The sequence below is a fragment of the Cheilinus undulatus genome, linkage group 11 (genome assembly GCF_018320785.1).
Source record: "Cheilinus undulatus linkage group 11, ASM1832078v1, whole genome shotgun sequence".
Taxonomy (NCBI): domain Eukaryota; kingdom Metazoa; phylum Chordata; class Actinopteri; order Labriformes; family Labridae; genus Cheilinus; species Cheilinus undulatus.
The window spans coordinates 18212290-18236805 of NC_054875.1; the positions used below are offsets into that span (position 1 = coordinate 18212290).

Sequence of the window (24516 nt, forward strand, 5' to 3'; positions counted from 1 at the left end):
AGAAAATTGTAGCAACAATGCTCACAATGCTGGGAGGAATGCAGGAATATTCACCATCTGCCATGACTTTCAGTCGTCCGGTGAGACCGTGGGTGCTTCCGCCATGACAGTCCACACGTAGCAAAGCCAGTGTCTCACCTCCACCGGGGAGTGAGTAAGCGGTGAATTAGATTTTGGAAGTCATCCGGATCACCGTCTGAATCCAGGAATGTTTTTAAAGGATTCTTCACTATTGGGAGATAGGGCTGATGGCAGAGGTCTGCGCTCTCTGAGTGCTTTTCTAGTTTTCCATACTGTAGTCTAAGTCTACGTTATCTCCACCATTCTCTATACTGACACACCATTACTGACGCACCGGTAATACCGCCTATCTCATCCAAGATCAGCATCTAGTTTTACGTTTCCCTGCTCCCCTCTCGTACAAAAGCAATGCTCGGACGATAACAACTTAGCTCATCTTCTAAATATCCACAAAACTCTCATAGCCTGCTCTCGTTCTCAGGACAGGACCGTACTGGTTCACGCTGCAGGGCTTTGGAGCGTGTTCTGATCCCCGATCAAACCAGACCTTTACGCTTTGTCTGCACAGCAAACCCGTGACCACTGTAAACAGCCTGAATATAGTGGTCAAAGGGTAAAGAGATCGATCTGAAATGTTTTTAACTTAACATCATTTTCTCAATTTAAAATTCTTGTTATAAGTGTATTCGAGCTTTCTAATAAAGTTTCCACCAGGGTTTCCACTTCATTCAACTCAGCGCCGATGTAACGAACACCTGGACAGGGAGCCAGATTACGACAACAACAAACACTTTATGGCAGCTACGGTAACTCTCTGGAGACAATTCACTCCAAAAGGCAAGCATGTAACAAACACAGAACAGTCTGTTACATGAGTATTTTCCCTTTTGTCAGTAGAATGAGGAGCCATTCTTATTGATTTAAACTGTCCCCATAGCTTGGGCTGCTATGGCCCAAGCTATAGGCAAAAAATGGCCTGTTGTCACCGCTCACCTCTCTTTAAATATTTGAGTCATTCTCTAATTAGGGGTACATTTCATGTCCACAGGTTGTATTTACAAATTTACGAAATATTAACTTTAAGCAATGATTAAATATATATGAGGTAGATTTTTTTTGTTATTTAATACAAGAAAAGCAACAGGTTCCAGCATTTATTTAGCTAAATATTGCATGGAATTACCTTTTTGTTCCGTCCAGTTTGCTAAAGTTCAGGGTTTGCTTTTCAAAAAAACAAAACAAAAAAACCGCCCTGAAGATACAAGTTTTTATAGACTATTTTCTTCAGTTTTTGTTCAAGAGGAATCATTAAAACATGAGAAAGTTATCTTAAAAACTTTATGGCTCATTAACATTAATCAGTTCACTTTTTGTGTGTCTGAGAAATCTATGTCAACTGTGTTACCAATAAACAAATCGTCTATAACTGAGCAATGGTTTGCTCCAAGGGCACATGTCCAACACCATGTGATGCCACTTCCTTCACTGGCAGGAAATTCAATTTCAGTAGTATAAGTTTCTTCTCCTGCTCTTCAATTTCATTGATATTACTGCCTGCACATAGAGTGGGTTAATTATTCGTCAACTGTGTTATCAAGATATTTTTGTGAGCTTGCTTTAGATTTTATATTTTTCAAACTGTATAGATATTTTACACAAATATGGGTTGATTAAAGTCATGGGTCAGTATGTTAACACGTAGTAGTTAGCATTAGGGGCCTAAAATGAAAGAAATGTCAACTGTGTTACCTGTCCAGGTGTAGCACAGCTGACAGGGATCAACACAGCACTGGCACTGCTTCTCAGCAGCAGATAACCTCATGTCCCTAAATCACTCTGTATAATAGTATGAAACAATGCAGTTGTAACACTGAAAATGTAATTATGTAAAATACTACTTTGGAGTTCTCCAACCATGCTTTTTATGGATCAAATTATACAATGTCATCAGAAACCTATCCTTACAATCATTTCAAATTGATCAATACTCAGTGGCACCAGTTTTGTTGATAGGCGTAGGTTGCTTAAAATAATATCTATGGAATGCTGCTTTAATCATGAAGTAAAACTAAAATATGATGAAAAAAACAAAACAAACAAAAATCCCCAACAAGGTCAACTGTTTGATTTTTTTTTCCTTTTCAGGAGTTAATAAGACACCTTCAGTAACTTGTTGAAGTAATTGTAAAAGGAAAGATGTAAGGATGAAATGGAGGAAGGATGGAAGGAAGGAGGGACAGAAGGGAGGAAGGAAAGAAAAAGCAATAACGAGAGAGGACAGATGGAAGGTTGTTTTTGGGGGAGGGGGTAAAGACAAAAGGAGCAAAGCCATTTCAAAATACTTTTTAAAACTCCCCCTTTTTACGTAAATAACTATGTATTAAAAATGTTCAATGTTGCCATGAGCTTCCAACATTGTCAAATATTTGTGATGTTGCAGACAATGTTGCCGAGGTTGACATTCTGTCAAAGTTATAAAATTAAATTAGATTTAATGTTACAGCTTCCATTAATATTCTATGAAAGTTATCATGTTTTTATGCTTGATTTCAACTGCTAATTTGTGACATCAAAATATTTTTTTTGTCTTAAAAAAGTGCTCTTTCCTCTTCCCGTGTTACTCCTATGAACTGTTATTTTGTCTGTCAACTGTGTTACCTGAGATTTTTGTGTCATAAATCTTTTAAATGTTGTTTAAAGTACAATAAAAGTGTTGGGGGATTTCACTCAAGAGCTGAAATATTACATAAGCATCAGTTATCGGTACCCTTTTCCCCCCTGTGCCACGCCCTTGGGGCAACCTAACCACTAGACCCACACTATTCAGTTGGAGGTCCTTGAGCTAAATCGGACCCTCAAGCAATATGTATAATTTCTGCACTTAAATATCTATATTAATCTAAAAATTGGCCATTTTGAAACATGGAAACCACCCACACTCACAATTTACAGGGAGTTAAGAGCAGCACTGCTCAGTCTTCAGCCTCATTCTCTACACTCGTTTTAGTTTTGAGTTGAGGATTCAATAAAATCATCACCTCAGAAGGTGTGCTTACTAAACAAAAAAATCAATGTTTGGCTTTCATCAATACATTCCTCTTTATGAGGAAGAAATGCTCTGAAAAACACTTGAAAAGGCACTTCCAAGTTTGTGCTGATAGTGATGCTAGAGTGCATACGTATCTTGGGTCTGCATCCAGTAGTTTCTGTTAAGTAAATACGCTGTATAGTGTGACCAGAGGGACAGAGACCACTTGCTTCATATAATTCAGTTCATGACCTCAAGATCAAGCACACTTGGGTTATACAGCAGGACAATGATCCCAAACACACCAGCAATTCCACCTCTGAATGGTTAAAAAACAAAAGGTTTTAGAGTGGCCTTGTCAAAGTCCAGACTTAAATCTGATTGAGATGTTTTGGCATGATCTCAAACAGGCCATTCATGACGAAAAACCCTCCAATGCAGCTGAATTAAAACAATTCTGCTAAAGGGGTTGGCCAAAATTCCTCCACAGAGGTGATAAAGACTCTACCAGTTATGACGAATGCTTGCATGCAGTTGTTACCACCAAGGGTGGCACAACCAGTTATTAGGTTTTGGCAACAATAATCTTTCACATAGGGCCAGGTAGGTTTGGATGTCTTTTTTTCATTAATAAATGAAATCATCATTTAAAAATTACATTTTGTATTTACTCAGATAATCATTGTCATTGTCTTTTAATAATGATTATAACTTTTACAACACTGGCCCTTCAGGTAGATGCTTTTTCAGGAAGTGGCCCCTATTCCAAACTAATTGAATAGCCCTGCACTAGACTATCTGTGCCCCTGAAAAATGTATATAAAATGCGTATAAAACATTAATTAGCCCCATTCACAGTAAAAATCTAATCTTGAAAAGAAAATAGGGAAAACTTTGCGAAATTAAACATGTGAAATGACCATGCAAACTCTACTTACAGGCAAAAGCTTATAAATAAACTGTCTTTTTCTTAGGTTGTGTTTTGTGGAATTTCCAATAAACACTTTAAGCCGGATCAGTAACATAACTTTTTTGGGGGGGGGGGGGGGGTTAAATCTGTGTTGGTTATTACATTACAGTTGAGCAATAAGAGGACATGGATGCCCCAGAAGTTACAGTAACACAGAAACACAGAATCAATAAAAACTAAACATAAATGCTCTTCATCATAGATTACCGTGAATATGTTTCTGTTATTGTTGACATAAACAGGACCTAAACAGGTTTGATGATTAAAGATTTATTGTCTGAAAATATAATTACACATGAATAAGCCAATGGTCTATTCAAGCAAGGCTGAGACATGTAATGTTATGCATTATGGATACATGAAAGAATAAAGTTCTGAAAGGGTCTCTATGTACACAGTTGGAATATATATAGAAAATCAAATGGCAATGACAATTACATAATTTTAAATTTAAGTATCATATGGCATCCGATGACAGTATGTTAGAATATTTCTAAACAATCCCCAAACCAGAAACACGTTTTTCACGCTGACATAATGTGTACACTCAATACCGTTCATAAAACTATGGATCCAACATTTATATGAGAAAAAGAGAGATTGTTTTCCAGTTTATTGGAATACTTAAGTGTAATATGTAACTCAGCAAAGTCCACTTTTCCCTAGAATTGTGTGTAGATCCAAAATAGACAAAAAATATGCCCAAAATGTGTAACTTTCTCAATCAATCTTTCTCAATAAATTAGAATATCATGTAAAAGTTCAATATTTTTTGTCTCTCATTTCAGAAATTGAAACCCATATATTATATAGACTCATTACACATAGAGTGAAATATTTCAGCCTTAATTTCTTGAAATGTTGAAGATTATGGTTCCCAGATAATGAAAACCCAAAATTCAGTCTCAGAAAATTACAATATCACATAAGATCAATAAAAAAGGGATATTATAAACAGAAATGTCAGGCTTCTGAAAAGTATATTTATTTCTATGCACTCAATACTTGGTTGGGCCTCCTTTTGCATGAATTACTGCATCAATGTGGTGTGGCATGGAGGCAATCAGCCTGTGGCACTGCTAAGGTGTAATGGAAGCCCAGGTTGCTTTGATAGCGGCCTTTACGTCATCTGCATTGTTGGGTCTGGTGTCTCTCATCTTCTTCTTGACAATAGAGACTCTGGGGTTCAGGTCAGACCAGTTTGCTGGTGTCTCTCATCTTCTTCTTGACAATAGAGACTCTGTGGGGTTCAGGTCAGGCCAGTTTGCTGGCCAATCAAGCACAGTAACACCATGGTCATTGAACCAGCTTTTGGTACCTTTGACAGTGTGGGAGGTGCCAAGTCCTGCTGGTAAATGAAATCAGCATCTCCATAAAGCTTGTCAGCAGAAGGAAGCGTGAAGGGCTCTAAAATTTCCTGGTAGATGGCTGCGTTGACTGTGGACTTCAGAAAACACAGTGGACCAACACCTGCAGATTGCCATGGCAGCCCAAATTATCACTGACTGTGGAAACTTCACACTGGGCTTCAAGCAACATAGATTCTGTGTCTCTCCACTCTTCCTCCAGACTCTGGGACATTGATTTCCAAATGATATGCAAAATTTACTTTCATCTAAAAAGGGGACTTTGGACCACTGAGCAACAGTCCAGTTCTTTTTCTCCACAGCCCAGGTAAGATGCTTCTGACGTTGTCTCTGGTTCAGGAATGGCTTGACATGAGGAATACAACATTTGTAGCCCATGTCTAGGATTCATGTGTGCGAAGTGGCTCTTGATGTGCTGACTCCAGCCTCAGTCTGCTCCTTGTGAAGGTCCCCCAAATTCTTGCATGGATTTTGCTTGACAATGCTCTCAAGGCTGTGGTTATCCCTTATGCTGGTGCACATTTTCCTACTACACTTTTTCCCTTCCACTCAACTTTCTATGAATATGCTTGGATACAGCACTCTGTGAACTTTAGCAATGACCTTTTGTGGCCTACCCTCCTTGTGGAGGATGTCAATGACTGTCTCTTCTGGACATCTGTCAAGTCTGCAGTCTTCCCCATGATTGTATAGCCTACTGACCCAGACTGAGAGACCATTTAAAGGCTCAGGAAAACTTTGCAGGTGTTTTGAGTTAATTAGCTGATTAGAGTGTGACACCATGACTTTCCAATATTGAACTTTTTCACAATATTCTAATTTTCTGAGACACTTAATTTTGGGTTTTCATTATCTATTAGCCATAATAATCAACATTTCAAAAAATTTAGACTTCAAATATTTTACTCTTTGTGTAATAAACCTATATGTGTGTTTCACTTTCTGAGACAAGTGACAAAAAATATTGAACTTTTTCATGATATTCTAATTTTTTGAGATGTACCTGTATATTTACCTCCGCCAAGGATGTGATTGGGTGGGTTTGTTCATTTGTTAGCAACATAACTCAAAAAGCTGTGGACAGATTTTGATGAAATTTTCAGGAAATGTCAGAAATGGCATAAGGAAGAACTGATTAGATTTTGGGAGTGATCTGGATCACAATCTGGATCGCGGAATTTTTTAAAGGATTCTGTACCATTGGGAGATAGGGCTAATGGCGGAGGTCTGCGCTGTTACCACTTTACACCAGGAGATGGTGGACATGAGTAACTTCAATCCCAGCAGCATTTTTCGGCGTGTTTCTATTCAAAGTTTTGGAGTTTATAGAGTTTGAAAGACGCAGGCCCAGTCAAGGAGACGAGTCGGAGCGTAACAGAGAGAAAGACAGCGAATTGTAGTGAGGATACAACGCTGGGAGGAATAGAGGAATATTCACCCTCTGCCATGACTTCCAGTTGTCCAGTGAGGCCATGGGTGAGACTGTCAGTGCATCTGTTGGCAACGGCAGGCAATGCTTCCACCATGACAGTCTACCCATAGCGAAGCCAATGCTTTGCCTCACCACGTGTCCACCCCACTGGGGAGGGAGTAATCAGCAAATGTGGGGGGCGGGGGGCATGGGAATGGATCCGGGAATATTTTAAAGGATTCTTCACTATTGGGAGATAGGGCTAATGGCGGAGGTCAGCACTCTCCAAGTGCTTTTCTAGTTCAATATTTGATCCAAACACATTGCCATAAGTATTGACACTCTATACCCAACAGGCTGCAAATTTTGAATATACAGTTGCTGTGTATCTGAATTACAGTGCATTTCTGGTGTTACAGATGTTCCTGTCTCGTAATTCTGTTGACTGTTCATCAACAAATTATCCTCCTGACCAATGGGACAAAGGCGGGAACAGGACACAGGCAAATCAGTATCTTCTCTCTTTTTATGGTCTATTTGGGGTGCGGAGTGTGAAATTAAGGTTTTTTTCAAAGGCCATGCTCATATAGAGTTTTACAAAGATTATACTCATAATCATGAATCTGTCCTTTTCTTTTGGTAATCACTGAAATTCAAGATTCTGGGGTCAGATATGCTTAATAGTACACCATAACATTCTTAATACACATTATGCAATACATGCACGCAACATTTCACATTTGCGATAACAAGCTTAACATTTAGGTCACATATAGAAAAAAATGTTTTGCACTCACAGTTTTTTGAGTGATGATTATTACAATTCAATTTACACAGCTACATAATCTTTACATCATTAAAGTAAGGTAGAGTCAAAGAAAAAGACAGCAAGCTTATCTAAAGTCACAGATTAGTTTTGAGCACTGTTAGGATTACAGTTCTGGCAGTAAAATGAAGCTGATAAGAAAGTGCTTCTATGAGCTTGAAACAAAACTATATAACATGATTAATTTGAGATATTGTCTAGATACAGAATGCATTAGCAAAATATGTCCATGCCATCTTTAGATGACTTGACTGTTATGGAGCTACATGATTCTTTACATTCTGATTATAGTGTAATGAAGGGGAACATATACTAGCTTTTCACCATAACCAAAATGGTCACAGGTGGCCCCTTCACACCGTTTCAAACTTCTCTGATTACATCTTCTATGTAAAGAAGCTTCTATTGATTTGCAGGAAGTAACAACATAGATACTTGAGATAAGCTCTATTTATTAGGCTAATGCATGCAAGTGACTTGAACAAGTTCAACCAGTGCATATTACGGGTACTGTTAACACAGGACAAAGAGCCTATTCCCTCTCAATATAAGGGTTTCAAAGCTGGTATAGACAAAAGGGACCAAAGTATGGTCCTGTGTTTCTGAAGAGTAGACAGTGAGACAGGGTTTAGGGAAGGAAAACTCTAACCCACTGTCCCGTATAGAGTACAGGGTGGAGGAGCAGGGAGGGCTTGATGTTCTGTAAAGGCCTTGGAGTTGGCGAACGTTGGGAGTGCTGTGGGCCAGAGGAGGGGGAGATGGCCCAGGTCAATGTTTGGCTATATCCCCTTTCTTCAGAATGATTTGTCGCTGCCAGGGAGCCAACTTGGTCTCGTCATAACCCAGGGTCCGTAGTCGCTCCAGCTCTGTCTTCTCCTCCATCTCTTTTGCCTGTTTGGCTTGCTGCTCTGCTTTTCTGCATGTATCCACGACGATAGGTGGAAAATGGACAAAACAGAAAAAAAAATGTTTCTAAGAGTATTTGTTGAATATGCATTTTAATTGAAAAAAAAATATCAGCAATTCTTATACTAAATTGATTTGATAAAAAAAAATAAGTTTTTTAGTCTAGTGTAGGAATACAGTAACTGTGGATTGATCTTAACATTCATGTAGTGCATTGGATAAGCCTAAATGAAGGGCCTTTTACTGATGGACCTCTATGTAAGGGATTTTTGTCATATTGAACATGAAAGCTCAAGGCACACATTCACAGCATAGCTTTTGTTTTGATTTAAAATACTAGTTTAAGTTCTTAAAATTTTTTGGCATTTATATTATTCACTACACTGTTTCACAGGGGACATGTTTTACCATAGCATGAGAAGCACCACTGAAACCATTTTAACAATTGGTTCACTTCTATCAAGTCTCTCAATGAGCCAGCAAGCCAGAAGGTAAGCCTGCAATAGGCTACTATGTCCCAAAGACTTACCTAAAATAAAAAAAGCCACAGTGACACTTTTAAATTATAGAGGAAGTGAAAAAGGAGCACCATCTAAACAATAAACTCCTCAAGGTGCACGACATAAAAGATTTGCTAGACAAGGAGGTGTCAGCACTCAAAAATGTCCTTTTAGTTTTATTTAGGCAAGGCACAATGAACAGGTTTCGACTCGTGCTCTTCTTCAGCGTTGTGAACAATACCCGGAAGAGCACCTTAAATACAGGAAGCATACCAAGCATCACGGGTACAACCTTCGAAATAAAACTTTTTTGGCTTCCAGGTAGGGGTTCTACCACACAGTAATACTTTGTACAAAGACCTATGTAAGTTTCAATATAGATGTGTATTTGCAATAAATCACACCAACAATTAGAAAATGAACAACAAGTTACTGCAAGTACTAAAAGGACCCTGGGAACAACTCTCCAGTCAAAGATGTCCATTCTAAATTGCAAAATTGGCTATTCAAAATGACAATTGAAGTAGTGATGTAATTAAAATGATAATGTTATTAAAATAACACTGAGGAAGACCAAAAGTCGAAACGCGTTCGTTGTACCTAAATAAAACTACCTAAAAGGACATTTTTTTTTTTTTTTTTTAGATTTATTTTTTGGCCTTTTCATGCCTTTATTTGATAGAGGAAGGACAGTGGATGGACTTGGAAACACGGTAGAGAGTGGGGAGAGACATGCGGTAAAGGGCCACAGGCCGGATTCAAGCCCGGACCGCCCACGTACATGGGTAGCGCCTTAAACCACTCGACCATCTGCGCTCCCCCTAAAAGGACATTTTTGAGTGCTGACACCTCCTTCTCTACTTTTAAATTATACCCTAACTTTTTTTTCAATGAGTCCATCCTAACAGGAATGTGTGATAACTTATGCAGGTGTTAGCACGGAGCCTGGGGTAGCCAGTGCTGGCTATCCTCCAGAGATGGGCACTTGAGTCCGTGACTTGGACTCAAGTCGCTCTTAAACTGCACACATCAGTGACTTGAGACTTGACTTGGACTTATGTGCAAAAGTCTCAAGACTCGACTCAGACTCGTGATTTGGGACTCGTGCACGATCTTCGGTTTTTAAATTTTCCATCATGATCTCTTGTCCCCCTATTATTTTTTGCCCCTTTCCTCCCCTTATGTTTGACGGTTCGTGCGCCTTTTACGCAGTACCAACAAACAGCCGCTCTCCTCTCTTCCTCATCTTTGTTCATGCTGCATCACAATGACACACAACTGCGACGCCTACGCACACACCTACTCTGAAACACACGCTAAAATCTTGGTAGACTGCAGACTTCAGACTTCAGTCTGTTGAGGTCAAAAGTTTCAGAATACCTAAACTCTTTTCTCCTGCATTAAAGCTCCTCTGACCATGGAGGATCAGTGTCAGCGCTATTTTTGTGTGTGTGTGTGCGCTCCAGCTGTGTGTCTCTCTGTGTCGCCCGCGTGAGCCATGGGTGTGGGAAATGTTAAAATATGATTTGGTTAATATTTCCTTAATGTCATATGTTTGTGGGGAACAAATTAATGTTAGAATCTCTGCATTGCTGCTTATTGATAATGAAAGGACTTAAAAGACGATAGGAACATTAAAACTTTAAATACGTTTCATGGAGGCAGCGAGAAACAGATACAGATGGCTGTAACAGATAAATGAGTATCTAAGGAGTCCAGGAGATTTCAGCTGAATAAAGTAAAATTTAGCTCGATTTTACCCATATAAAGAAATTTACACCATAAATGATGACAGAAGTTTCTATAGGACAATGGAGAAATACTCAGCAGACTCTGTTGAAGATCTGTCTGAATTGCTCATTGAGTTTTTATTTTATTTCAGAATAAACAGTTCATTAACAGTTAGTATTTTTGTGTTAGTATAAAATTACCACCATTTAAGAAATATATCTGACAAATAACAAGAACATTTAATCTCCAATGTCTCAGTGTCCATCTCTATCATTAAAGTGTGACTCATGTGTCTGTAGTGTTTCATATGTACACAGAGAGGAGCTTTATTGAGAGGAGGGCTGATATTAATCATGTTGATGAGGGATCTTATAGCAGAGGTACATATGATATATAGCACATACATTCCCAACAACAGAACTGTGGCTAGTGAAACACTGAGTGGCTATTAGCCAATAGTCACATTTGCTAGTGTGAAAAAAAGTTAATGTTGAGCCCAATTCATATGTAAGTGTACACATGTGCACACCATGGCGAGATGGCCACAGAAAATACCCAACCCTACTGATAGTGATAATACAGTACAGGATTTAAATTCCTCAGATAGAAAAATGCAGTGGTCTAAGCAGACTGGACGTCAGAGGCAGATCAAAGAACACTTATTACAATCATTGGAGACTTGAGACTTGACTTGGACTCGTGGCCAAAGACTTGAGACTTGACTTGGACTTGCAAAAAATGACTTGTGTGCATCTCTGCTAGCCTATCTGTGTGGGCAAAAACATGCAACTATAAAGTCTCTTTATTTGTTTATTTTTTACCCTCATTGATATGCAGTGTCGTGAAAAAGTATTTGCCCCCTTTTTGATTCCTGAGTTTTTTGCATATTTATCACACTTATGTCTCGGATCATCAAACCAATTTTGATATTTCACAAAGACAACCCAAGTTAATTAAAGATGCAGTGTCTGAATGATTATTTAATTCTTTACAGGGGGAAAAAAATCCAACCCTATCTGGCCCTGTGTGAAAAAGTAATTGCCTCCCGTTGTTAAATCATGAGTTAACTGTGATTTACCACAGTTCTTGGAAAGCTGAGTTCAATTTTACTGGCCACACCCAGGCCTGATTACCAGCAGATTTGTTGAATGACTTAAATGACTTAAATAGAAGCTGTCAGACAAAGTGAGGTAGGTTACAAGATCTCAAAAAGAAATGCATCATGCCACAATTCAAAGAAATTCAAGAACAAATGAGAAACAAACTGATCTAGGGAAAGCTATCAGTCTGGAAAAGGTTACAAAGCCATTTCCAAGGCTTTGGGACTCCAGCAAGCCACGGTCAGAGCCATTATCCAAAATGGAGAAAACTGGGAACAGTGGTGAGCCTTCCCAGGAGTGGTCGGCCAACCATAATTACTCCAAGAGTGCAGCAAAGACTCATCCAGGAGGTCACATAAGAATCTAGAACGACATCCGAAGACCTGTAGGCCTCAGTGGCCTCAAATAAGGTAAGTGTTCATGTCTCAACCATAAGAAAGACACTGGGCAAAAAAGCCTCACATTTGCCAAGAAACATCTTGATGATCCCCAAGACTTTTGGAGAAACATTCTGTGAACGGACGAGACAAAAGTTGAACTTTTTGGAAGGTGTATGGCCCGTTACATCTGGCGTAAAAATAACACAGCATTTAATAAAAAGATCATCATGTCAACAGTCAAACACGGTGGTGGCAGTGTAATGTGATAAAAAAGACTGCTTTGCAGAAAATCCTGAAGGCCAACGCTCGGCCATCAGTTCATGCACTCAAGCTCAATCACTCTTGGGTTATATAGCAGGACAACGACCCGAAACATACCAGCAAGTCCACCTATGAATGGCTCAAAATAAACAAAAGGTTTTGGAGTGGCCAAGTCAAAGTCAGGACTTAAAACCAATTGAGATGCTGTGGTGTGACCTTAAGAGGAACCCTGCATGATCAGACAAGTTCATCTTGTTGGATAGATATTTGTATCTCTAAAAAATATATTGAACAAAAGAACTAGCTACATATCCCAGATGTCTGCATTTTGAGTAAATATGAGCTCTTAAACCACCATGTTTTGGTCAATGCTGATAGTGTGACATCACAGTGCCGCAGCTGTTGCTAGGCAGTAACCGTTTTTCAGACGATTTATCTGCTGTCAGCTATTGCTGCCATAACAGCTTTCATACCAGACACGAGTTTGCTGCGTGTTGGTTTTGTCTCCCTGCTGTCAAAGAAACGTCATTCCTCCTACATTTTACCTCAATAAACACTGCTACAAGTGACTGGATTAAGCTTCAACTTTTCAAAATAACAGCAGTATGTACATACTTCAGAAGTTTCTCCAAAGAAATGCTAAAGTGGACTTTTACTCTGAAAAGCGCAAACCAGAAGTGCTTTCGTTCTGTGTTTATCTTTACCTGAACCCTGTGGAAACAGAAAGCTTCATAAAGAGTAGAAGTTCGGGGAATAACTTTATTAAACAGATGCATTTTAGCTCATGGCTTTCATCTGGTTCATCAAGAAAAAGATTTCAAACATATTCTGCCGATGTGGACTTACATATTTGCTACAATATACAATACAATATGGCTCTGTATTTATCATTTTCCTGTCTGGATGGACAGATAACTGTTCATGGTGCAAACAAAAAATAGAAGAGACCTCAAATTTTGAAATTCTCTGTGCATGAGACGTGCAACATCTCTGAGATGCAGCCCTAACACAGGTTTCCAGTCTGAATCAGTGGTTGCTGCATAGGAATGGTGAGAAGTGCTGTGGCACTGTGACGTCACAGCGCCAGTGTGGACCAAAACATGGCGTCCTCCTGGAGAATTTATAAACTCAAATTTACTCGAAATGCAGATATCTAGGGAGTTTTTTTTTTATTTCAATATGTATATGAAGGAAAACAAATATCTATCCAACAAGTTGAACTGGTCTGACCATGCAGGGTTCCTTTTAAACAGGCAGTTCATGCTGGAAAACCCTTCAAAATGGCTGAGTTAAAACAATTCTGCAAAGAAGAGTGGGCCAAAATTCCTCCACAGCAATGCAAAAGACTCATCACCAGTTATCACAAACGCTTGATTTCAGTTATTGCTGCCAAGGGTGGAACAACCAGTTATTAGGTTCAGGGAGGCAATTACTTTTTCACAGAGGGCCAGTTAGGTTTGTATTTTTTCCCTTTTTAAAAAAATAAAGAAGTAGTGAACACTTTAACATTTGTTTTTCAGCTGAACACTGAGGTATCTAACTGAGTTAAGATAAAACACATCAGTGCTGGTGTTATTTCTGACATTTGCACCAAATTGATAAAAAATCTGCATTTTACGTCATTTCATTAGCTCAATTAGCTGACATCTGCTTTGACGATCGGAAACATTTTAGTGTGATAAATATGTAAAACCATCAGGAATCAGAAAGGGGGCAAATACTTTTTCATGGCACTGTATCATTCCAACAGTATTGCTTAGTCGGGGTAGATATGTAAGTAAGAAAAGCTAGGAAAACAGAAGTAAGAAAGCGCTTTCTGATGTCTTCAGCCACTACATAAACAATAGTTTAGTCTGATAATGCTTCCTGTTATTTCATTTTGTCTTTTTTTTTTTTAATTTCATTGATAGAAAATATTGAATAACATTATTGAATAACTGTCCCAATGGAAGTTATTTAACTTAAACAAATTACAGTTACTCTATTTTTAATTAAATAGCCATCATCTTCCTTACATCTTACAGCTTAAATTCATTTTAGTATTAGTAAGTGGGAAAAAATTCTTTCTTACCTTTTTTGTTCCCTGTCACATCAGGAGAACATAAGCACAAAAAGAAAGGCATAAATATCTTAAACAAAGACAACATCATTCCACAAGTAAACATATTATAGATATTATTTTAAGCTTTGCAAACAGCACATTACTGAACAATGCAGAAACCACACCAGAAAAAAAACCATTTTTTTAAAATGAACAGACAAAGTGAAAAAAGAGCACAGCAAGGCATTTGAGACTCCAGTCTGCAATGCTAGCAGGTTAAAAGGTACAACTTTTCTCCAACATTCTGTTTGCCAACATCATTGCTTGTAATAAAGCATCATGAGTTTTAAGCCACACTCTTGACTAAATGGCTTTTAGTGGCACATGTGCCAATAACAGCAGTAGTTTCATACATGTCTATTCGACTCGAAACTGACATGTTTTTGAGGAAAACCATTGATGCACACCATTATCAATTTTAACTGAAAATTCACTCACTAAATATGACACTTTGCCCATCAGTTGTAAAATGTATTATTCTGTAAATCTTCAAAAATACTGTCCATAAGTGATTATGCTTGTATGCTTGTCCCACTAACAAAAGTAGGTTAAGCTCTACAGTAAAGTATTTCACAAAGCAGAACTATTCTAAGAGACTATCATAACTGTAATAAGTGAATCTAGAAGTATTTCAATCATTAATATGTTAGTATCATTGAAATACTGGCTCAAATATCGAATTATAAATCAAGTAGGTTCTAGATTTACTTATTTTTACATAAGTAAAAATAAGTGAATCTAGAACTGTTTCAATTTTTAATATGATAGTATCATTAAAATACTGCTAATGAAGTAGAGCAGAGGTTTTCTCAAAGTACAAAATAATTAAATTTTCAAATTTGGAGGCCAAATCAAATACAGACCTCCTATACTTATTGATTTAGAAGACAAACTCTTTAACAGCCTACATATTCACTTGTGATAGTGAGTCTATTGTGTTCAGCATATATTTTAAACAGTTGTGTAACACTTCATTCAGTGTTTTCTTGGAACTTAGGCCAACAAAGTATCTTTTAAGTACTATTTAATGCCATGACCTCAGCAAAAAAATAAAATCCTAATCATTGGATTAGACACATAAACAAATATGTAGACCAAACAACTCTTTTACTCACCTCTCTTCATCCATTTTCTTCTTCATCATGTCTCTTCTCCAGGCTGGCATTGATGCCAGGCGTGCAGCCTCTTCCTCCGCCTGTAGAGTGAGACAGAGAGGGTCGAGGGACAGACAGAGATAGAGGCCCATACCAGTTAGCAAAAGGATTTTTATCCTGAATGTGGCCCTCCCAACCTACTACTGTATGCATCACCTCATTCTTTTAAAAAAATATGAATCTCAACCTAATTTCAATTGATTTTTTTGATTTGTATCTTTATGTATATTTGGTAAGGGTAAGTAATCAAATCAAATTCTTTTCTCAGTAAAGACCTCACCAGAAACAACTTTAAACCCACCTCTAATAGTAAAATACACTTGTCACAGGGCTACCCCATGCCCTCTAAACTGAGTAAAGCATGCATACATTAATATCACACAGCCTTTCTTGGAATACATCAAACTGGCTGAAAGGCCTGTGTCATGTTAGCTTAGCATTGCTAGCAAACAGCAACTTTTTTTTAAAAAGCCCTCTCTGACAAATAAAACATTCAAAACTGTTTCAAGTGCTGCTCAGATAGACACACATGAATATTTTAAACTCAGAAACACATTTATTTGTTGCTAGTGATGTCAAAATGTATTTTTGTTCACCCATTGCTCCATGTGCATTCTTGTGCTCACTTCTAAAACCACGAAGTGGCAAAGAGCAGAGCTCCGCCACTGGCTTACATAGTGGTGTGCTGGGTGGAAGGCCCCTAGTGTGGTAGATTTGGAGGTGTGTCTTTTTTTAAGATAATGTGAAGATTTTACTTACCTTTGATGTTGTTTATGATAATATGAATTTGGCAAATTTTTATACCTTTTGCAGTCTTTAATTTTGTCTAGGAAAGTTAACTGATTTCATCTCAGCTCTTGGGCTTTGGTACCTTACCCCCACTCCTATATAAGAGGAGGCTGGAGGCCTTGTGAGGGAGTTGGTGGTCGGTGTCAGAGCTTATTGGTCATGAGAGCCATTTCAAACGAAACAAAGTGTGTTCAGAGCTGCAGCAGAGCATTGTATAAAGCTCAGTCTTCTTCAGTTTTTGAAACCTTTGACTCCTTTTTGAGCCTAACCCAGTAGGCCATCCTTACAACACTTCTTACTTTGTTGTTAAAAAACATCATTATGAGCATTAATGATCAAAATGCAAAAAAAGTTTAATCATTTTCAATTTAGTCGTAGGAATTTGAGCCTTTTTATTAGAAAGACTTTAAACTTATCTTACTGTCAGTCAGTCAATAGGTTTAAAGTGAAAGATATTTGTTTGTAAAATCCTTAAGATTATTGTTTCATTTATTTTCAATGCATTAACTGTGTCCCACACTTACACGGCGTTCCACATTATTATGCAAATGACGTTTCTCTCTGATTTTCTAAATATCAATGCAAATGACAGTCATAATATTTTTCAAGTCATCAACAGTTAGAGTATAATTCAAATGTTTTTGAACAAACTTCATAATGATAACTATTTTTTTTTTTTAAATAAAAACCTCAAAATGCACTTTTCCACATGTTCCACATTATTAAGCAGGCCACAGGTTTCAGCAATATGGGAAAGAAAAAGGATCTCTCTGCTGCTGAAAAGTGTCAAATAGTGTAATGCCTTGGACAAGGAATGAAAACATTCGATATTTCAGGAAAAATTAAGCATGATCATCGTACTGTCAAGAAATTTGTGGCTGATTCAGAGCACAGACGGGTTTGTGCAGATAAAGACATAATGAGGAAGGTTTCTGACGGACAAATACATCAGATTAAGAGGGCAGATTCTAAAATGCCATTACAAAGCAGCAAACAAGTATTTGAAGCTGCTAGTGCCTCTGGAGTCCCACCAACCTCAAGGTGTAGGATCCTCCAGAGGCTTGCAGTCGTGTATAAACCTACTATTCAGCCACCCCTAACCAATGCTCACAAGCAGAAATGGTTGCAGTGGGCCCAGAAATACATGAAGACTCATTTTCAAACAGTCTTGTTGACTGATGAGTGCCGTGCAACCCTGGATGATCCAGATGGAGGAGTAGTGGATGGTTGGTGGATGGCCACCATGTCCCAATGAGGCCGGGATGTCAACAAGGAGGGGGCGGAGTCATGTTTGGGCTGGAATCATGAGGAGAGAGCTGATAGACCCCTTTAGGGTCCCTGAAGGTGTGAAAATGACCTCGGCAAAGTATATAGAGTTTCTGACTGACCACTTTCTTCCATGGTACAAAAAGAGAATCGTGCCTTCTGTAGCAAAATTTTCTTCAAGCATGACAATGCTCCATCTCATGCTGCAAAGAATACCTCTGTGTCATTGGCTGCTATGGGCATAAAAGGAGAGAAACTCATGGTGTGGCCCCCATCCTCTCCTGACCTCAACCCTATTGAGAACCTTTGGAGCATCCTCAAGCTAAAGATCTATGAGGGTGGGAGGCAGTTCACATCAAAACAGCAGCTCTGGGAGGATATTCTGACGTCCTGCAAAAAAAAAATTCTAGCAGAAACTCTCCAAAAACTCACAAGTTCAGTGGATGCAAGAATTGTGAAGGTGATATCAAAGAAGGGCTCCTATGTTAACATGCAACTTGTCCTGTTAAGATGTTTTTGATTGAAATAGCTTTGATTTCAGTAAATATGACCCCCGATGCTGCAATTTCTACAAATGACCATTTTCAGTTCTTTACAATCTATAAAATGTTTTAAAAAGCTGTTGTGCTTAATAATGTGGAACAGTGCATTTTGAGGTTTTTATTTTTAAAAAAATATTTTTTGTCATTATGAAGTTTGTTCAAAAACATTTGAATTATGCTCTAATGGCCGATGACTTGAAAAATATTATGAATGTCATTTGCATTAATATTTAGGAACATCAGAGAAAAATATCATGTGAATAATAATGTGGAACGCTGTGTATGTATTCAATCAGAAACACCAAAATGGTAAAACAGTCATACAGCACTCATTCACATACTTACATGTGTTGTGTGTTGAGTTTTGTGGCATTTCAATGGTCTTACTCATCAAAGTTATCCAGACAACACAATAAACTTATTACTGAAACTGCAGTGTTGAGATTTTAGGTGGTACATTTCTTTAAACATATCTAACCATTTTGATACATTATACATTCAGGAAACCAAATGGATAAAAACAGCTTTTTAAAATAGCACAAATAATTTTTAATATCAGAATTCCACTCTTGGACAACCAACCCTATTTGATACAAAAGATATCAAACATTGCATAAAGGATACAGTATCCAATGATGTATTGCACAGAAAGAAAGCTTACAAAAGGTACTTTTCAATAGTTTACTTTAATAATGGTCAGCCATTGGACAGTACAGGGTAGTGTTTTACGGAATGAGCTCTGCCAAAGCACACACAAATTGCAACTGGACCCTTTCCTTCTTTTCGCAGCTGTAATTGGAGGTAGAGCAAAGACAAAAATAGATGGAAGCCATCTTTGACTCTTATCTTGACTGATTGGGAATACATATTACCCAGTCTTTTTTCCCCAGTATTACCTTGGAAATTACAAAGCATATAAAAATGGGATAGACTTGGTAAAAGAACAGAAGGAACTATGTTCTGTTAACACCCCCCCCCCCCCCCCCACCCACCCACCCACACCCACACACACCCACCCACACACACACACACACACACAAACCCATGTATATACATATTCCCATGTGAATAAGGTTCCTAACTGCTTGTGTACAAGTCAGATACATTTTTGTATATTTTCTAACTGGATAATTTGGACGTGAGGTATGGCATCCATAAAGGCTTAGTGACAAAAAATAATTCAAAAAATAATTCAACCCATTTGTCTGCTTTAAATATCCTACATCCTATTCTAAACATAGCTTGTATGTATAAAATTAATTAATATCGACTGTACGACTGTTTGAATGTATCTTGTCAAAAGTTCATCTTGGAATTAGTGTAATGTTGAATTGTTGCATCCAGGCCCTTTTACAGTGGCCTCTTAGCTAGCATTGTTACAATATGACTCAATTTATCCACGTATATAGCTCACATTAATGAACACCATTACTAAATTCATATAACTGTCTTTAAAAGGCATATCACTGAATGGAGCCCAAAGAAACACAAAGAGAGAAAACTTAATATCAAACCACTCTGTGGTTATTCTACAACCTGCTGACCACTTCATTAAGTAAATGCCATTAAACTAAAAAGAAAGGAAACAATGAAGAAAATAATTGTTAAGACTGAAGAGATGCTCTGCCACTTTGTTTGCAAATCAATAACAATAGAAAAAAAACCCCAGATAAAATAAAACAAAACACTGGTTATCCAAATTAAGTTTCTGCTACCAACCTATAGATTAAGGGTTTTAGCACAAGGATGAATTGATCGACTTCATCCATAATAGATACAACAAGCATTTCCTCAATTCCCAGCAACTATGTAAAAATGGTCTCACCTTTGACTGAGCTTTTTAAATAACTTTTCATATATAAATCGGCCAAGTTCATGTATTCTATAAAAAGGCAGGCTGGCCAGGATATAACAGGTAAGGTAGACACTTTGTTCCTATGATAGGGAAATTTTTTTCAGTTTGTAGGCAAGTTACAGTGGGTTCCGGTCAGGCTTTTTTAGACTTAAAAAAAGCAACTTTTTTTTTTTTTTTTTTAGCACCATTTGATTACAGTGTTTGAGAGTACAGGATAGTTCTGCTAATGTAAGACTTACACCTCTTGATACATTCTACTGAAGTACTTTCAGGATTTAAATAACCATGGAATTCAGCTATTTTGACATTGTTTACCAATGTTATTGTTTAATGTATTAATGCTCTTTATTGTGTGGACTGGCCCATATGGGGAAGTAGTACATTACTTGCTCTTGCAATGTGTTAACTTTGTAGATTACAAGCAACACATTTAAGTTCTGTATTTGATTAATAATGTTATATAACTTTATTTTAAGTATTGAAAAATCTCTGCTCACAATACTGCTTACTATGCAATTTGTAATTACCAAATTGGAATCAAATACTGCTGCTAAATCCAAATCTATTTATAAACCTTTAAGTTTACCAGCTAAATGCATTCCCTTTTGGGCCCTGAGTTGTCAAGATTCACTGTAACCTCCTTATGACTCCTGTAAGCCACAGATAGCATGACAGCAGGTGGTGCTAAGAGGGTTATTCAAAGGTAATCTTGATGCTGTAAATCAGACACTATGAGTAAAGTGCAACTCTTCACTGCTATAAGCAGTACACTGAAGGACTGCACAGTCAAGAGCTTTGGGTTTCTGACTAGTTCTTTAATCTGTTCAAACAGACATAAGATTATTGAGAATCTAACAAATTAAGCAAAATCTTTAATCCTATAATCAGATAGTACAGAAACCTTTACAATAATAACATTCAGTGCGTAGCCAAACCAATTTAGTATGAATGAATTGCTTTGAGATAAAAACAGAAATCTTTTCATCACAAAATTGTCAGCAAACTTTAGTTCAAACAAGAATATAAAACTAAAGCAATGCCTCTAAAATGAGAAAGTTTAGGCAAATCCCTTAAAAGCCCTCAAAATTTTATTCGAAAAGTGAAAGACGGAAATGATATAATGGAGCAAGTATATATAGATATATATGTGTATATCTATATCTATATCTATATCTATATCTATATATCAGTGTATATATATATATATATATATATATATATATGTATATACATATGTTTTTACATATACAGTGCTTAACAAATTTATTAGACCACCTGTAATATTTGTCTCAGAGACCATCCAGCATCATGAAGTGGTTTAATGCGGACTCTTTCATTTTCAGTGAGCTCTCCACATTTTACCATTTTGAACAGGAATGAGGAATTTCAAACTGAATTCACCTTTTCATACCCAAATTGGAGCCAGCTCACTGGGCTTCTCTGAGAAGTCAGAAATTAATCAAGCATAACATTAAACCACTAAAACTCATTTTTCTGTTCAGGAATGCAAGTAACAACTATAATTTGACATATTAATCAAAAAATAATAATGTGCTTTACTGTTTTTTCAGTTTTTTTGCAAATCAGTAAATTGTAAAATTCATAGATAACAATGATAATTATATTTTAGCATAAAAAAATATCATTTGGGTTAAAGAGCTTCTACGTATTGGTGTATTAACCATTGCAGAAACATAAAAAATAATTTTGGTAATTACCAATGCTGTTAATTTAGGGCAGCTGTGGCATAAACCTTACTTTGGGTGGTGGTATAATAAATTTGTTAAGCACTGAAAATATATTAGCTTTGTCAGTTGAAATCATGTGATGCTGCTGACAGCATTTTGAAAACTTTAAAACTTTTTAGTTGGGGTTATTAAGATATGTACCCAGACCTTACATGTACCATATATTTTACATTTAAAGCCACAGATTGTAAAACAAAGCCATTAGGTCAGAGACTGAAAGACAAGGGGCAATTTGTCAGCCACCATATAATCTAGCACAGAAGACCACATTCTCTAACCTGACATGCCAGATGGATTTTTTTTCCACATCCATCTGGGAAAGTTTCAATAGGAAACATTTGAGAAAAGGCAGAGGCTTTGAAAAAACCTCGGAGTGTGATTGTGTGAACGTTCTGTCTGTCACATCTCTATGGGCCAATCAGAGCAACAAAACACGTGACGTAGCCGCTATTGAGCTGTGTGTGAGCAGCTACTGAGGAATAACATAAAACATGGCAACTATAGATATGTAAGTACTCGACTTTTGTCATTTTTGAAAAGAAAACAACTCACTGCTGTTCTTTGTTCTTCTTTTAACAAAGAAATTCAAGTTCTGATAAAACTGGCGCTTTAGCAGCATCCACACTAATCTCTTCCTCCATAACTGCACCAGCTCTTGCTGCTGCTTGTTTACGTCACGGCACTGCTGCGTCTGAAAGTACTGCCCCTCGTTGCTGATTGGTCCTGTCACTTTCTAACCGGGCCCAAACAGTTCAGATGGGAGCTTTGCAAGATGGATTTGCCAGTGAGAAACAAGGAAACGGGCGTATCCATCTGCTTTGCAAGGTTACACATTCTCTGCCTTTGATATTGAATGAAGATTGCTAAAAGTCCTATATTTTCCTGAGTTAAGAAAATCCCTTGCACTCCTGATATATTGAACAATATAAGCCATTCATCACAAATACAATAGAATTTGAAGTTTTCAATTAACAAGTGTGAAGTTGTTTTCAAAGTAGATTGCTTGTTAAAAGGTGATCAAAGCATGCTAGCTGTCTTTTATGGCAAAAAAAAACCTCTAAAAAAACCTTGTTTTTCAAGAAATAGTAATAATAATAATAAAAAGAAATTTTATTTACAAAGCACTTTTCATTTCGAGAAATCTCAAAGTGCTAAGAAAGTGCTAGAAATAGTACATATACCATGGCAATCAGTCATTCTGTATTCAAAAAAATCTCCAACAAAGTTTGATAATTTAACCACATTGTGCATCCTGATGTCACAGGCTTCCTTTTCACCCATCTAACTATCCACATCAGGTTAAGTTTATACCACTAAGTGAATGCTCTCTGCTTTGCTGCATCAGTGGTCAAAAAAGTTAACATGCACCAGATAATCATTTTACTCTCTCAGTTAAGTTAACTTTCCCTGTCACTGGGCCATAACCTCCTACCTCCAAAATCACCATCTTTTAGGGAAGGGACAAAAGCTATATTTTTCAAACAATTTAACACTAAATGGCCAAAGTCAGCATTATACTTGACACTTTTCAGAGGTTTAAAATGTAAAAACCCCACTGACTGGTGTAAAGAGTGACATGTAAAGTTGATTTATATAAAAATAAATAAAATTTAAAAAATGAAGATAGGAGGTTTTGACCTGACTCCAGCACTTTATAGGTTAGATTCTCTATTCTTGCTTTGTATGCATTTCCTCTCTGGTCAAACAGGAGAACCTGGCCTTTGGCAAAGTTTAAATCAACAAAGCTGTTAGAGATCAAACAGCTCTGCTTCCTTTTCTTTCCAAAAAGCAAAACTTCTGTCAATGTATCTGATGATCTCCTCATTGCTGAACTCTTTGAGCTCATATATCACTTTAATTGAGTATTCATTTTTTTCATATCTAGGCGGAATTTTTTCAGTACGAGGTTCCTCTAAGACTTTATCAGTAACAGGTGGAGCAACAAGACCTTTTCCTAAGCCTTCCGTAAACTCCTGTGGTATCTCCGATTTTGCTGATTCATCTTTGTGCACTAAATCACACGTAGTCTTGCTATGTGTAGGGGCTTGCTTTGAAAATTTTCCTTGAAAGACATCCTCCTCATTTGGGGATATTTGCAAACTGGTTTTAGCATCCCCCTGAGCATTATCCTTCAACATCTCTGTTAAGATGCTCTCATCAACTACTGGGCCATTGACAGATACGCTATCATGTGTTGAAGCCAGTGATGATGATGGAGAAACATCTGATTGCGAGGGTGGCAGGGAAAGATGTGGTGACAGTGGTGGGGGTGTAAGATGCCTGGGTGGGGGTGGAGGAGGAGGATGAGAAGGTGGGGGAGGGAGTGACTCTTGCATTGGCATTATAGACATGTCAGGAGACATGGAGCGCAGGGAGGCTGTCATCACACCTTCAACACCCTGAAATTCTCCAAAATAATTGATTTTTATGTCTTCAAACCCATCAGCCCAGTCGCGCTTTCCTTTCTCAATTTCTTCCATGACCTCCTTGTGAAACTGTCTAATGGTCTCCCATTTATGACTACCAAGACGGTCAAACATCTCATAACATAAGAGGTGGC

The 24516-nt window shown here is 37.6% G+C and overlaps 1 protein-coding gene across 1 annotated transcript in view; it reads right to left on the reverse strand.

Moving 5' to 3' along the window:
• Nucleotides 1-7968: 7968 nt before the first annotated feature.
• The window catches only part of espn (espin), a 118347-nt gene continuing 101799 nt past the window's right edge, over nt 7969-24516 (reverse strand). The window contains exons 13-15 of the mRNA XM_041799987.1: nt 15718-15797; nt 14573-14584; nt 7969-8539 (exon numbers count right to left, since the gene is read on the reverse strand). Of these exons, the coding sequence (XP_041655921.1) occupies nt 8392-8539; nt 14573-14584; nt 15718-15797 (240 nt within the window). The 3' untranslated portion in view covers nt 7969-8391. The remainder of the gene's footprint in view (nt 8540-14572; nt 14585-15717; nt 15798-24516) is intronic.